This window comes from Bubalus bubalis, chromosome 1, assembly GCF_019923935.1.
Source record: "Bubalus bubalis isolate 160015118507 breed Murrah chromosome 1, NDDB_SH_1, whole genome shotgun sequence".
Taxonomy (NCBI): Eukaryota; Metazoa; Chordata; class Mammalia; order Artiodactyla; family Bovidae; genus Bubalus; species Bubalus bubalis.
Window position 1 is genome coordinate 120,464,632 of NC_059157.1, and position 13,024 is coordinate 120,477,655.

Sequence of the window (13,024 nt, forward strand, 5' to 3'; positions counted from 1 at the left end):
GAGTTTTGGTAACTAAGGCCATAGAATCTTACTCCAAATTTTGGGTGGCCCTTTTCATTCCCTTCATTTTTTTTATTGATACTTTGTACCTGCATCCCACTCAAATGAGGACTTTTTAAATCTTGAAATAAAGCCAAGTAGTCAGTTTAATTTATTTTTGAAATGACATTTTGCATATCAAAATACTAGTATGATGCCTGAGAAAAAGTAGGTATTCAAGGAATAAAATCTTTTCAATTTTTCCTTTCTCATTAGTTACACTCAAATTTCAATCTGAGACTGACTTAAGTTTTATAGGTCCTAAAGTTATGCTCAAAATTCTCCAAGCCAGGCTTCAGCAATACGTGAACCACGAACTTCCAGTTGTTCAAGCTGGTTTTAGAAAAGGCAGAGGAACAACAGACTAAATTGCCAACATCCGCTGGATCAACGAAAAAGCAAGAGAGTTTCAGAAAAACCTCTATTTCTGCTTTATTGACTATGCCAAAGCCTTTGACTGTGTGGCTCACAATAAACTGTGGAAAATTCTGAAAGAGATGGGAATACCAGACCACCTGACCTGCCTCTTGAGAAATCTGTGTGCAGGTCAGGAAGCAACAGTTAGAACTGGACATGGAACAACAGACTGGTTCCAAATAGGAAAAGGAATACATCAAGGCTGTATATTATTACCCTGCTTGTTTAACTTATATGCAGAGTACATCATGAGAAACGCTGGACTGGAAGAACCACAAGCTGGAATCAAGATTGCTGGGAGAAATATCAATAACCTCAGATATGCAGATGACACCACCCTTATGGCAGAAAGTGAAGAGGAACTAAAAAGCCTCTTGATCAAGGTGAAAGAGGAGAGTGAAAAAGTTGGCTTAAAACTCAACATTCAGAAAACGAAGATCATGGCATCCGGCCCCATCACTTCATAGGAAATAGACGGGGAAACAGTGGAAACAGTGTCAGACTGTTTTTTTGGGCTCCAAAATCACTGCAGATGGTGACTGCAGCCATGAAATTAAAAGACGCTTACTCCTTGGAAGGAAAGTTATGACCAACCTAGATAGCATATTCAAAAGCAGAGACATTACTTTGCCAACAAAGGTCTGTCTAGTCAAGGCTATGGTTTTTCCAGTGGTCATGTATGGATGTGAGAGTTGGACTGTGAAGAAGGCTGAGCGCCGAAGAATTGATGCTTTTGAACTGTGGTGTTGGAGACTCATTGGAAAAGATTCTGATGCTGGGAGGGATTGGGGGCAGGAAGAGAAGGGGATGACAGAGGATGAGATGGCTGGATGGCATCACTGACTCGATGGATGTGAGTCTGGGTGAACTCCGGGAGTTGGTGATGGACAGGGAGGCCTGGCGTGCTGCGATTCATGGGGTTGCAAAGATTTGGACACAACTGAGCAACTGAACTGAACTGAAAACTTATATAATTTGGGGTATAACCTTTGAAAAATATATATATATAACATCAGTTCAGTTCAGGCGCTCAGTCGTCCCCTTCTCCTCCTGCCCCCAATCCCTCCCAGCATCAGAGTCTTTTCCAATGAGTCAACCCTTTGCATGAGGTGGCCAAAGTACTGGAGTTTCAGCTTCAGCATCATTCCTTCCAAAGAAATCCCAGGGCTGATCTCCTTCAGAATGGACTGGTTGGATCTCCTTGCAGTCCAAGGGACTCTCAAGAGTCTTCTCCAACGTCACAGTTCAAAAGCATCAATTCTTCAGCACTCAGCTTTCCTCACAGTCCAACTCTCACATCCATACCTGACCACAGGAACAACCATAGCCTTGACTAGACGGACCTTTGTTGGCAAAGTAATGTCTCTGCTTTTGAATATGCTATCTAGGTTGGTCATAACTTTCCTTCCAAGGAGTAAGCGTCTTTTAATTTCATGGCTGCAATCACCATCTGCAGTGATTTTGGAGCCCCCCAAAATAAAGTCTGACACTGTTTCCACTGTTTCCCCATCTGTTTTCCATGAAGTGATGGGACCAGATGCCATGATCTTCGTTTTCTGAATGTTGAGCTTTAAGCCAACTTTTTCACTCTCCCACTTTCACTTTCATCAAGAGGCTTTTTAGTTCCTCTTCACTTTCTGCCATAAGGGTGGTGTCATCTATTATTGAAGTATAATTGACATACCCAAAATACCTAAATGTCTAATGTATCCAATTTGATGAGTTTTGACATATGTATACTTCCCTGGTGACTCAAACAGTGAAGAATCTGCCTGCAATGTAGGAGTCACAGGTTCAATCCCTGTGTTGGGAAGATCCACTGGAGGAGGAAATGGCAACCCACTACAGTATTCTTGCGTGGGAAATCCATGGACAGAGGAGCTTGGTGGGCTACAGTCTATGGGTTCACAAAGAGTTGAATATGACTGAGCAACTAACACTTTACATTCCTAACAACAGTGCCTGAAGTTTCTAGTATATCCGCATCCTTGGTAACATCTGTTGTCTTTTTTTCTTTTTAAATAGTGGTCCTTCTAATAGGTATGAGGTGATATCTCATTGTAGTTTTGATTTGCATTTCCCTGATAATTAGTGCTGTTGAGTGTTTATCATGTACTCATCATGTGTATTTCATCTTTGGAGAAATGTCTGTTTAAGTCTTTTGGCCCTTTTTAATTGGATTATTTGTGTTTTGTTTTCTTTTGCTATTGGGTTGTACTTATATATTTAGAATATTAACTCCTTATCAGATTATGGTTTACAGATATTTTCCTCCATTCTTTAGATTGCCTTTTCATTCTATTGATTGTTTCCTTTGTTGTGCAGAAGGTTTACCTTTGATGTAATCTTGTTTGTTTTTGTTTATGTTGCCTGTGCTTCTGGTGTCATATCCAAGAAATCACTTACAAGATCAATGTCAAGAAGCTTTTCCTCTGTGAATTTTGCAGTTTCAGGTTTATTTTTAGATCTACAATCCATTTTGAGTTGATTTTTGAGTATGATATGAAATAAGAGCCCAATTTCAATTCTTTTGGATGTGGATATCTAATTTTCCTAACACCATTTGTTGAATAAACTATTATTTCCCTTTATTACCTCTTTTACCTTACCTTTTTCCATGTAGTTGAGTGGTTGAGTTTGTTATGAATCTCATGATCACCAACTCTGTGACTTCTTTTTTCAAAATATGGGTCAGATTTATGTAAGATTTAGAATGAAATACTCATTTTGGAAAGAACAAGGTTGAGAAGATGCTTGAATGTCATATTAGATGCTTGGACTCTTATTTGGCTTATAATTGTAGTCTTTATTCACTGAATGTTTACTGATATTCTGAATATCAGTAAATATTCTCTCTCTTAACCTCTCTCTCTCTCTCTCTTTCTATGTCTGTCTCTCTTTCCTCTTCAGCTCTCTCTTTCTCCATATTGTACAAGTGTGATCTAGATATGATGCTTATTTTGGAGAGCTTATAAACTAGTTGTGGTTGGGGAAAAGATATTTTTAAGGAAAATAAACATTGTGATAAATATAGTCTAGATTTAGGATTAGGGGAGCTGAGAAGTGAGAGAAAGCACTTGGTATTGGTGTGTCATTTCAAGCCTGGCGGGGTTTCCATATCAAGATATTGGATGAATGACATTGCAAGCACAGGCAGTGAAGTAAGGAAAAACATGAAGTTAAAAGAAAGGAGGAAGAAGATCAAATTACTAGAAGCAGTAAATAAATAGAATGAGTAGTGCGGTAGAGCAGAAATATAGGTTATATGTAAATAACCTTGAATATTGAGCTGAGATGTTTTAAGTTTTTAATTTCCTTTTCATTTTAAAAAGCAACTTTTCTTTATACATTCCTAGAAATAATGTCTTTTCATGACTCTTAAAATTAATATTTACTGAAAATAAGGTAAGTACATAGAACTAGGGTAGACATTGCATAGATTTACCCTCAAGAGTCCTTAAGGAGGGAGACAGATGTGTAAGCAAATAACTCTATTACTGTGTTCCAAAAACCATTGCAGAGATATGCCCATGAAATAAATAATTATGGAAAAGGAAACTTATCTCTCAAGGGTTTGGGTAAGACTTATGGTCCAGTTAAATAGGGAAGATAGGGTTTCCAAAAACCACGACCCAGAGGGATGGAATGGGGAGGGAGGAGGGAGGAGGGTTCAGGATGGGGAACACATGTATACCTGTGGTGGATTCATTTTAATATTTGGCAAATCTAATACAGTTATGTAAAGTTTAAAAAAAAAAAAAAACTAAAGTGATTATCCTCCAATTAAAAATAAAGATTTTTTAAAAAACATAAAAAAAAAAAAAAAAAAAAAGACAGGGTAAAAGAACCATGAATCCAATTTAGTTTAATTAAGATCAAGGGGAAACTTAGGACATAACAAAAGACTCTGTGAAACTGCTTATGATGAATGGAACAAGTTGCAGGTGATAAACTGGAAGTGTGGTTTACAGTCAGGTGGAAAAGGGCATTGAGGGTCAGACTAAAGGCTTTGGATCTGTCCTGTACATGATGAATAGTCACTTGAGGAATCAAGCAGGGAACTGACAGCAGGGAAGTGGCATGAGTAGAGGGAAGGGACTTGGAAGAATGGTATGGCCCAGTTGCTCTTTGAGAATGGAAAGGAAGACTGGAGATATAGGAGGGATTGTCACTAAGTAACAAAGGGCTGGAGCCAGAGTGCTGTGTGGAAGATAAATAATAGATCAGAAGAAGTCATTTGCCATTCTTCAAGATTTTAAGAGGCAGATGCAGACCCTCCCAAAGAGAATAGCTTTTAGCTTTTACCACTAAAAACTCTCATTCCAGATTGTTTACTGATTTTGTTTTTAATGAACTTGCTAAATCTCCCAAAGCGTACCATCTAAAAGCCATTATCACCTTATGCTTCGAATAAAACTTTCACACAAGTTTCTTGTTTTTGTCTCTGTCTTGCTTTAGCAGTTTTCTCCCTCTCCTCAGATAGGAAAAGCTTTATAGTTGCTTTTTTAATCCTGTTTTAGCTAAATGAACCTATGTTCTTTGCATTTGTCCTGGGAAATCTTTACTTTAGAAAGACATTAAGCACAATTTTGGATTTCTTTACTCTTTTTCATAAGTATCATCATTGGACTTGTTATTTTCCAGTGGTTGCATTTATTTACAGTGTGTAAATGTAGTTCATACCTCATGTGTTGACTCTACTTTTGTTCCCAACGTCTATCAGTTAGAAGTAGCTTTGGCTCAGACGAAAGTAACTAAAGTAGGTTGCACAGACTAAAGCAACAAGGACTTATTTTTCTCACATAAAGGCAGACCTAGGTAATTGGAAGCTGGACTGGTGCCATTGCTCCACAAAGTCCTCAGGGGCCCGACTCTTTACAGGCCACTTGTCATCACCCTCTCAAGGGGCAGCCCTTGTTTTCATGGCCTGAGATAATCCAGCAACCCTAACCTCATCCCCATCCAAACAGCAATAGGGGAAATGGTAGAAGAGGGCAAAGGGCAGTTGTCTTGAAGAAAAGGATATTCAGGAGTACAAAGACATTTCTGCCTACATCTCATTGGCCAGTACTGATCCATTGCCACAGTTAGACACAGCCTATATATGGAAATTTAGCGAAATTATCTATTATTTTTGAGAAGGTGAGAATGGGTATTAGGTGATCAGATCAGATCAGTTGCTCAGTCGTGTCTGACTCTTTGCGACCCCATGAATCGCAGCACGCCAGGCCTCCCTGTCCATCACCAACTCCTGGAGTTCACTGAGACTCACGTCCATCGAGTCAGTGATGCCATCCAGCCATCTCATCCTCTGTCGTCCCCTTCTCCTCTTGCCCCCAATCCCTCCCAGCATCAGAGTCTTTTCCAATGAGTCAACTCTTCACATGAGGTGGCCAAAGTACTGGAGTTTCAGCTTCAGCATCATTCCTTCCAAAGAATACTCAGGGCTGATCTCCTTCAGAATGGACTGGTTGGATCTCCTTGTAGTCCAAGGGATGCTCAAGAGTCTTCTCCAACACCACAGTTCAAAAGCATCAATTCTTCGGCGCTCAGCCTTCTTCACAGTCCAACTTTCACATCCATACATGACCACTGGAAAAACCATAGCCTTGACTAGACGGACCTTTGTTGGCAAAGTAATGTCTCTGCTTTTGAATATGCTATCTAGGTTGGTCATAACTTTCCTTCCAAGGAGTAAGCATCTTTTAATTTCATGGCTGCAGTCACTATCTGCAGTGATTTTGGAGCCCAGAAAAATTGGGTATTAGGTGAAATTAAACTTAAAAGAGAAGGAGGAGGAAATAGGATATTTGGGGCAGATAACCACATTAGAGAGCCAGAAAACCTTTGTTCAGTTGCATTTCCAACAGGATTACCTCTCTGAACCTGTTTGCTCTTCTAAAAATTAGGCTAATCATTCTGTCCTAAATTCTTCATCGTGTTGATGGTTGAGGGTCAAATACAATGATGAATTCATCAACACTTTGAAAATTGTGTTGCACAAAAATAAAGTATTATTTTAAAAGTGGTAAGCGATCTTCTGAATATAAGCTGAGTAGATATAGGTGATATGTCAATTTATATTAGACCTTATGGTTACCTTATTTGACAAGCAGAAGAATCATATTTCAATGAAAAATAGCTCTTTAATAGAGAGAACACATCTCTGTTTATGTCAAGGATGTGATAGTGCATTTGATTCTTCTATCAATTCTATGCAGTAAGGATTATTATGCCCATTTTATAGACAGGAAAACTAGAGCAGAGAGAGTAAACAAATGGCTCCAAGGCACACAGCTTCTGAGTGATGAGTTTAGAAACTACTCTGTCTATGAATCTCTCCCACTTTTTTGTAATCTGTGTTGCTGCTTTAATGTTTATACACCACACTTCTTGTTGCCCATTTGATAAAATCTAGATCTCTGAGATAGGAGTGACAGACTCTCAGGTATTTCTCCTTACTTTATCTCCGTGGTGTTCGTGCCCATTCCTCCCCAGTATGAATCAAATCCTTCAATCTGCTAGTCCCTTCGTATACACATACACTACCCTACAGAAACTCTTACTTCCTGCCCTACTATAATGTTTCTGATCTTCGCCTACTCAACTTCTGTCCCTTCTTTAAGTGTCAGCTTGGGTCTCCTCTTCTGTGTGAGACATTTCTTGAACACTTCAGATCACAGATCTTCCATTTCCCTGAACTTCTGTACATAGAGAATATATATATATATATATATATAATGCATATATTACATTTAATTATAGAACTACATTATACACTGTTATCAGATTATTCCATATGCCTTAGCTGTCTCTCCCCAACTAGACTTTAAGGTCTTATACTACTTCTCATTTCAGTAACACAAGAACAATTGTAAGAACATGGGAGGAACAAAAACAAGTACAGATTCAAATTGCGGTAACAATTAATTCTTAAGCATCTGCTAAGATTTAGTCTCAGCTTTCATGACAGATGAGGAAAAAGATTCAAAAAGGCAAAGAGACTGGTCTGATGTCAAATATCTAGGAGTTGAATACTGCTATATTAAACTTGTGGTCTTAGGCTTGATCCTTAGAACTATCAATTGAACATTTGACTAAAAGCCAAATACTGTGTAGGTGTCTGTGTCTTGTTTGTGTGTGTGTGTGTGTGTGTGTGTGTGTGTGTGTGTCTGTGTCTTGTGTGTGTGTGTGTGTGTGTATGTTTAGCTTACTATTCCATGTTGAGAGAACCCCAGAAAATACACATATATATTTTTCTTATATTCAAAACTGAGACCAGAACTGATGGGAATTTTATCAGTAGAAAGGATAGATAAGAACTTCTAACTAAGGCAGGTTGTTAAAGTGAACTACAGGGCTATTCTCTTATGTTATAAATATTTAGTTGTTATAAATATTTCATTCATATTCATGTTGCCATCTATACAGCCTAGCTGTATGATTGCTTTCCAACTTTAGGTAATATGAATTCTTTCAGGTTAGAGATAATGTTTTATGCTTATGCTCATTTTGTAATTATCAGTGTTAACTAAAATAGTGCTATATAGGGATATATAATTTATAGAAGTACACTTTTGAAGGAATTAGATTATCTTATTTATTTTCTTTCTGATATTTATGTACCTTCTCCAAGTAGACAAGTAGACTGTTGAATACTTTCAGTAGTGGACAGCACAAATATTCAAAGACTACAAACATATTCTCATTTTATCATAGGATATTGAATTAAATTTATGAAGTTGATTTTTAATGGTTTTGTGCATAAATATGGATGTATATATATATATTTGATATACAATATGTCCATCAGAGCTTAAGCTATCTAGCAATCATTGATCCATCTATCTACGTTTATATATAAAAACTGAAAAATAAAGAGAACTGTTCTCCTATTTCTAGCATAGTTAAGTATAAGCCAGTGGTTTTTGCTTTCATCTTGTGTGTTTAAGAAGACAGTGTTCAGGACCACAAGGAAAATAAGCTCTGGCATATGTTATGAAGATCACATTTTATTTTTAATTATGATTCGAAATGTATTTTCTTCCGTTAGGAATTTTTTAGTTCAAATTATTTGTTTGTTAGGAAAAATCATCTTATACTATTTGAGTGTATGTTCATTTTGTAGAGTGGAGATCCTGGACTCTCAGACCATGGGGGGCGCTTGGAGTCCTTCTAATCTAATCCCTTTATTACAGATGAGTTTATGTGATTTACCTGAAGTCACTGAGTGTTAATAATTAGTCCTGCTGCAGAAACAAGAAGTCAGTTCTCCTCACTCTTAGAACTGCCCCCGCCAACTAATATCAGTTCATAGGTTTTAATCCTCAAAAGAGTCATTTTAAGAAGCAAGATGGTATATTCAAAAGGTCATTGATCCTTTCCTCTCTTTTTGCCCTCTAGCCCTCTTCAATCTAATCCCTGTGGGCCTGCGTGTGGTGGCCATCCAAGGGGTGAAGGCCAGCCTCTATGTGGCCATGAATGGTGAAGGCTATCTCTACAGCTCAGTAAGTACCTTGGTGTTTGTGCATGTGTGTGTCTGTTTGTGTGTTCGCGCACACACAGAAACTGGCATTGAGAGGTAATGAAGTAACCATATTTTAGGGAGAAAAATTGCAAATTGAAGTCATTTTATATTTTCTGATCCAGTGTGTCAGTGTTACTATACAAATTTTATAATTTATACTGTTAAAGATCATGCTTTGTTGAGAAAGAACTAGCAACTCTTCCTGTGATATAAAGTCTCTTTTTCTAGTTTCTACTTCTAGACGATAATCTTGTGAATTTTACCTTTAATTCAAGAGGTAAGACATTTTTCCTTTATGCTGTTACTTCTCTTTCAAGCACAGTGGATGGTTTAGGAAGCTGAATTCTTGAATTTGTCTGGGAATCTTCTCTGACTTATTGCGGAGAAAAAAACCTTTCAGAATAGACTGTGTTTTTGTTTGTATTTAACAAAACTGTGTAGTACCTAAAGTGTCAGATTCCTCAGATAACTGCAGAATTGATGAAATGAGCTTCGGATTCGGGGCTGAGATATTTGAGTTTAATTTGCATTTTGGCTACAGTATTCCTTTGGGAAAGTCATCTCTTCTCTTTGACTTAATTTCCAAACTTTCAAAATGAGGGTGTTGGGCCTCAGGCTGTCAAACATCCCTCTTAAATCTAAAATTGTTAAAATTAGGCAGCCTTAATAGCTACATTATGAGCCCTGGCATATTTGAAAGCAGTTAATAACCTCACTCTCAAGATAGTAATTTATGCACTGAGACAGTGCACAGCACTGAATCTTGTATATGTATATAATTCCTGTTATATCCTAAGGAAATTACATATTTCAGAAGAAATATCCTTGAAAACCACAGATTTCCACCTTTCTGTCTGTGATCTCAGTAAATAGACTAAGTTATTCAGGAAGTTCACTTATGCCTACTAGATTCTCAGTTAATTATTAAACAGCTTTTATTAAACGTTTTCCATAGTCAGATGAATCTCTGGTACCCTATGCTTGCTTCCACCTGTCATTCTTATTAACATTTTTAAAGTTGCTATTTTACTCCTGAACAGGTTCACATCTGAATATGCATTTATATACCAGATGTGTACATCCGCATTTTGTCAATGGTTCTACTCAAAATAATTCATAAAGGTAGATACATTTTTTAGTTAAAACAATGGGCTTTCATTCTTAATGTGTCATAATTCTAACATTTTTTAATGTCCAATTATTGTGAGTCTGCATTTTAAATGTGAGAATTAAAATAAGAAAAAAAAGTTAGCCGGTTTTATTTTGAATGACTCCAGTTAGTGAAACTTAAAAAAAAATTTTTTTAATGTATTACAAGCTAAAACATTTAGGTGATCTTAGGATACTATTAATTTAAGAATTTAATCAGTCATCAAGTAAACACCTGAAGGTAGACCATATTTACGTCTCTATTCAGAAGGTTGTTATTCATTTTTATATTTATTTAAAATATCATAATTCAGGTTGTAATTCCACACAAACTTTAGAGTTCAAATTTCTGAACCAGAAGTCATTTCCAAAGGTCTGGGAAGGAGGAAAATAAAAAGTATTGTCTGAAAATGGTATTGTAGCATGTGGCAGCTGTGTAGGAACCTGTGTGTGTGTGTGTGTGTGTGTGTGTGTGAGTGTGTGTAAAGAGGGTGGGGACTGGGAGGGGTCACTGTTGTTGGGTGCAATGCCAAAGTTCCTGGGAGAGGTGCCTGAGCTGAGTATTCAGCATGACATACCTGAACTTCATGTGAGGCAACCCCTTAAGAGAAACATTTTTTCTATCTCTGTTGCTAAGAGCTAGGCTTAAAATACTGGGATCCCATAGGAGAGATTTTAAGAAATTTTTGACTAGAGAATGTTACAGTAGGTGCTTTTTTCTAATCGATTGAACACCTTAGTAAAACCAGTAATCACCTGTTGAGTTACCTGATTTGGGTACCTAGAGTTTCAGTTTTTCTCTGCGCTTAAATTTACCTCATACCAAGCATTTGCAACTTTTTTCCTGTGTGGTACTACTAGGCTACTGGAACAATTTTCTTAATTATAAGCATGGCATCGCTGACATAGGGCATCAGGGTCCCTACTTTCAAAATCACTCTCTTTCTATATAGCACTAATAGTAGGAAATGCTGGTTTTTAATTTTATACCAGCTTTTCCTACTGTCTGTCTCTTTGTTACGGGACGAAGTGGTGATAGTCACACAGTCGTGTCCGACTCTTTGTGACCCTATGGACTGAAGCCCGCCAGGCTCCTCTGTCCATGGGATTCTCCAGGCCAGAATACTGGAGTGGGTTGCCATTCCCTTCTCCAGGGACAGGACCAAAGGGGGCCAGTATTGGGAGAAGCGCACCTGAAAGAGAATTGGGTATCAAGGCTTCATCATACTTGTTCTCCTTCCTGTGTGTGCAGCATGTCTCAGCAAGAGAGCACTAGCATGGCCAGGAGCCTTGCAGTGAGTTAAAAACAGGCTGTTGCAGGCTTTCTTGAGGCGCTTTTGGTATATATTAAGGCTTGAAGTTATTTGAAAAGCAGTTTCCTACTTTATGGTAAACAGTATAGCTGAGCATACCAATAAGGTCCATTCCTGGAATTTGAGGTGGGGGTGCAGGGGGACTGATGATATGTTTCTGAGGGCAAACCCTAGAGATCTTAAAGAAGCTCAGTTAGAATCCAAGAGGAATTCTCAAATGGTATCATCCATGTAGTGTCACTTACCTTGTCTGTATTCATAGTTAAGCTTGGAATTAATTCCCTTGCTACGTCTGATTTCTCTGCTCCTTTATCACAAGACAAAAAAGAGAGTAGTAAAGACTACTACTTGGCTATCAAGGACTATTACTTTACTACAAGGGACTATCCGGTAGCATAGAGCTAAGAAGTTTTGGAATCCATTCTGAAAGTCTTTATTTTAATAGGTGATTTTAATACATATGCTTTTAATGAGATTGTTGATGCATCTGGATTTGTTTTTACCCTTGTAGTTTGCACTTTTTGCTTCTATTTTATTTTCTCACATTATTGAAACATTTTCTTATTCTATCTGTATTCTTCTGCTAGTTTGTAAATGTAGGTTATAATCCTAGTCTTTTAAGTATTTATATTTTTTAACATACATGAATAATTTGCTGAATAATAAAATATATTTATTTCTGTCCTTCTAAACAGCTAATAGACCTTGGTATGTTTTCTTCCCTAGTAAATACTACCATCCTTGTCAGGAATTAGACTATTTACACTTTAAATGAAAATATGCACAGTTATTATTCTATAGTAAAAGTTAAATTTGTGAATCTTAAAGTAATTTCTGTGCACATAGGTTTAGTTTTCCTGTGTATCAAATTTGATCCTTCTGAGTTCACTTTTCTTCTAAACAAATCCTTTTCTGTTTGTTGGTCAATAGACTGTGAATTCCCTTCATTTCTAGTACCTGTGAAAATACTTTACTATCACTTTCAGTCTTGAATTATAGTTCAGATAGTTACATAGTTTTTAGTAGACCTATATTTTCCCCAACACTTTGAAAATTATATTCCACTGATTTCCTGCCATCTGTTGTTGACTGTAAGAAGATTGCTATCAGTTTAATATTCTCTTCTTTGTAGATAATCTATGTGGAAAATTAAAGAAACTTTTTCTCTTTATACTTCATGTTCTGCAAATTCACTATAATGTCTAGTTGTAGATCTATATTAAGTTGTTAGAAATTCAGAATCACTTTCAATCCAAAGAATCAGACTTCTTTAATTTTGGAAAGTTTTAACTCTTCCCATATACATTTTATTTCTCTGTTACAATTTCCAGTCTTTTGTGCTGATAGTATTTAAATGACTTTCACTAGAAACCTGAAAATTTATCTACTCTAGAAATGATGCCAACTATTTTGTGATTTCAGTCACTGTGCTTTAAATTTTTGGATGTCTAATGGTTTCCATTCCATATCTACCTGATCTTGATTGATTTGTTTTTACTATCTAGCTCTTTTTACAGAAAGTTATTAACTCATTTATGTCTCTGAGCATTCTTATAATACTTATTTGAATACTTATAAT

General features: G+C 36.9%; 1 protein-coding gene across 4 annotated transcripts in view; it reads left to right on the plus strand.

Moving 5' to 3' along the window:
• FGF12 (fibroblast growth factor 12) overlaps positions 1-13,024 on the plus strand; it is a 605,063-nt gene that overhangs the window by 399,593 nt on the left and 192,446 nt on the right. For all 4 annotated transcript variants that reach the window (XM_006077304.4, XM_006077303.4, XM_044943560.2 and 1 more), the window contains one exon: positions 8,860-8,963. In XM_006077304.4, coding sequence (XP_006077366.1) covers positions 8,860-8,963 — 104 coding nt within the window. The remainder of the gene's footprint in view (positions 1-8,859; positions 8,964-13,024) is intronic.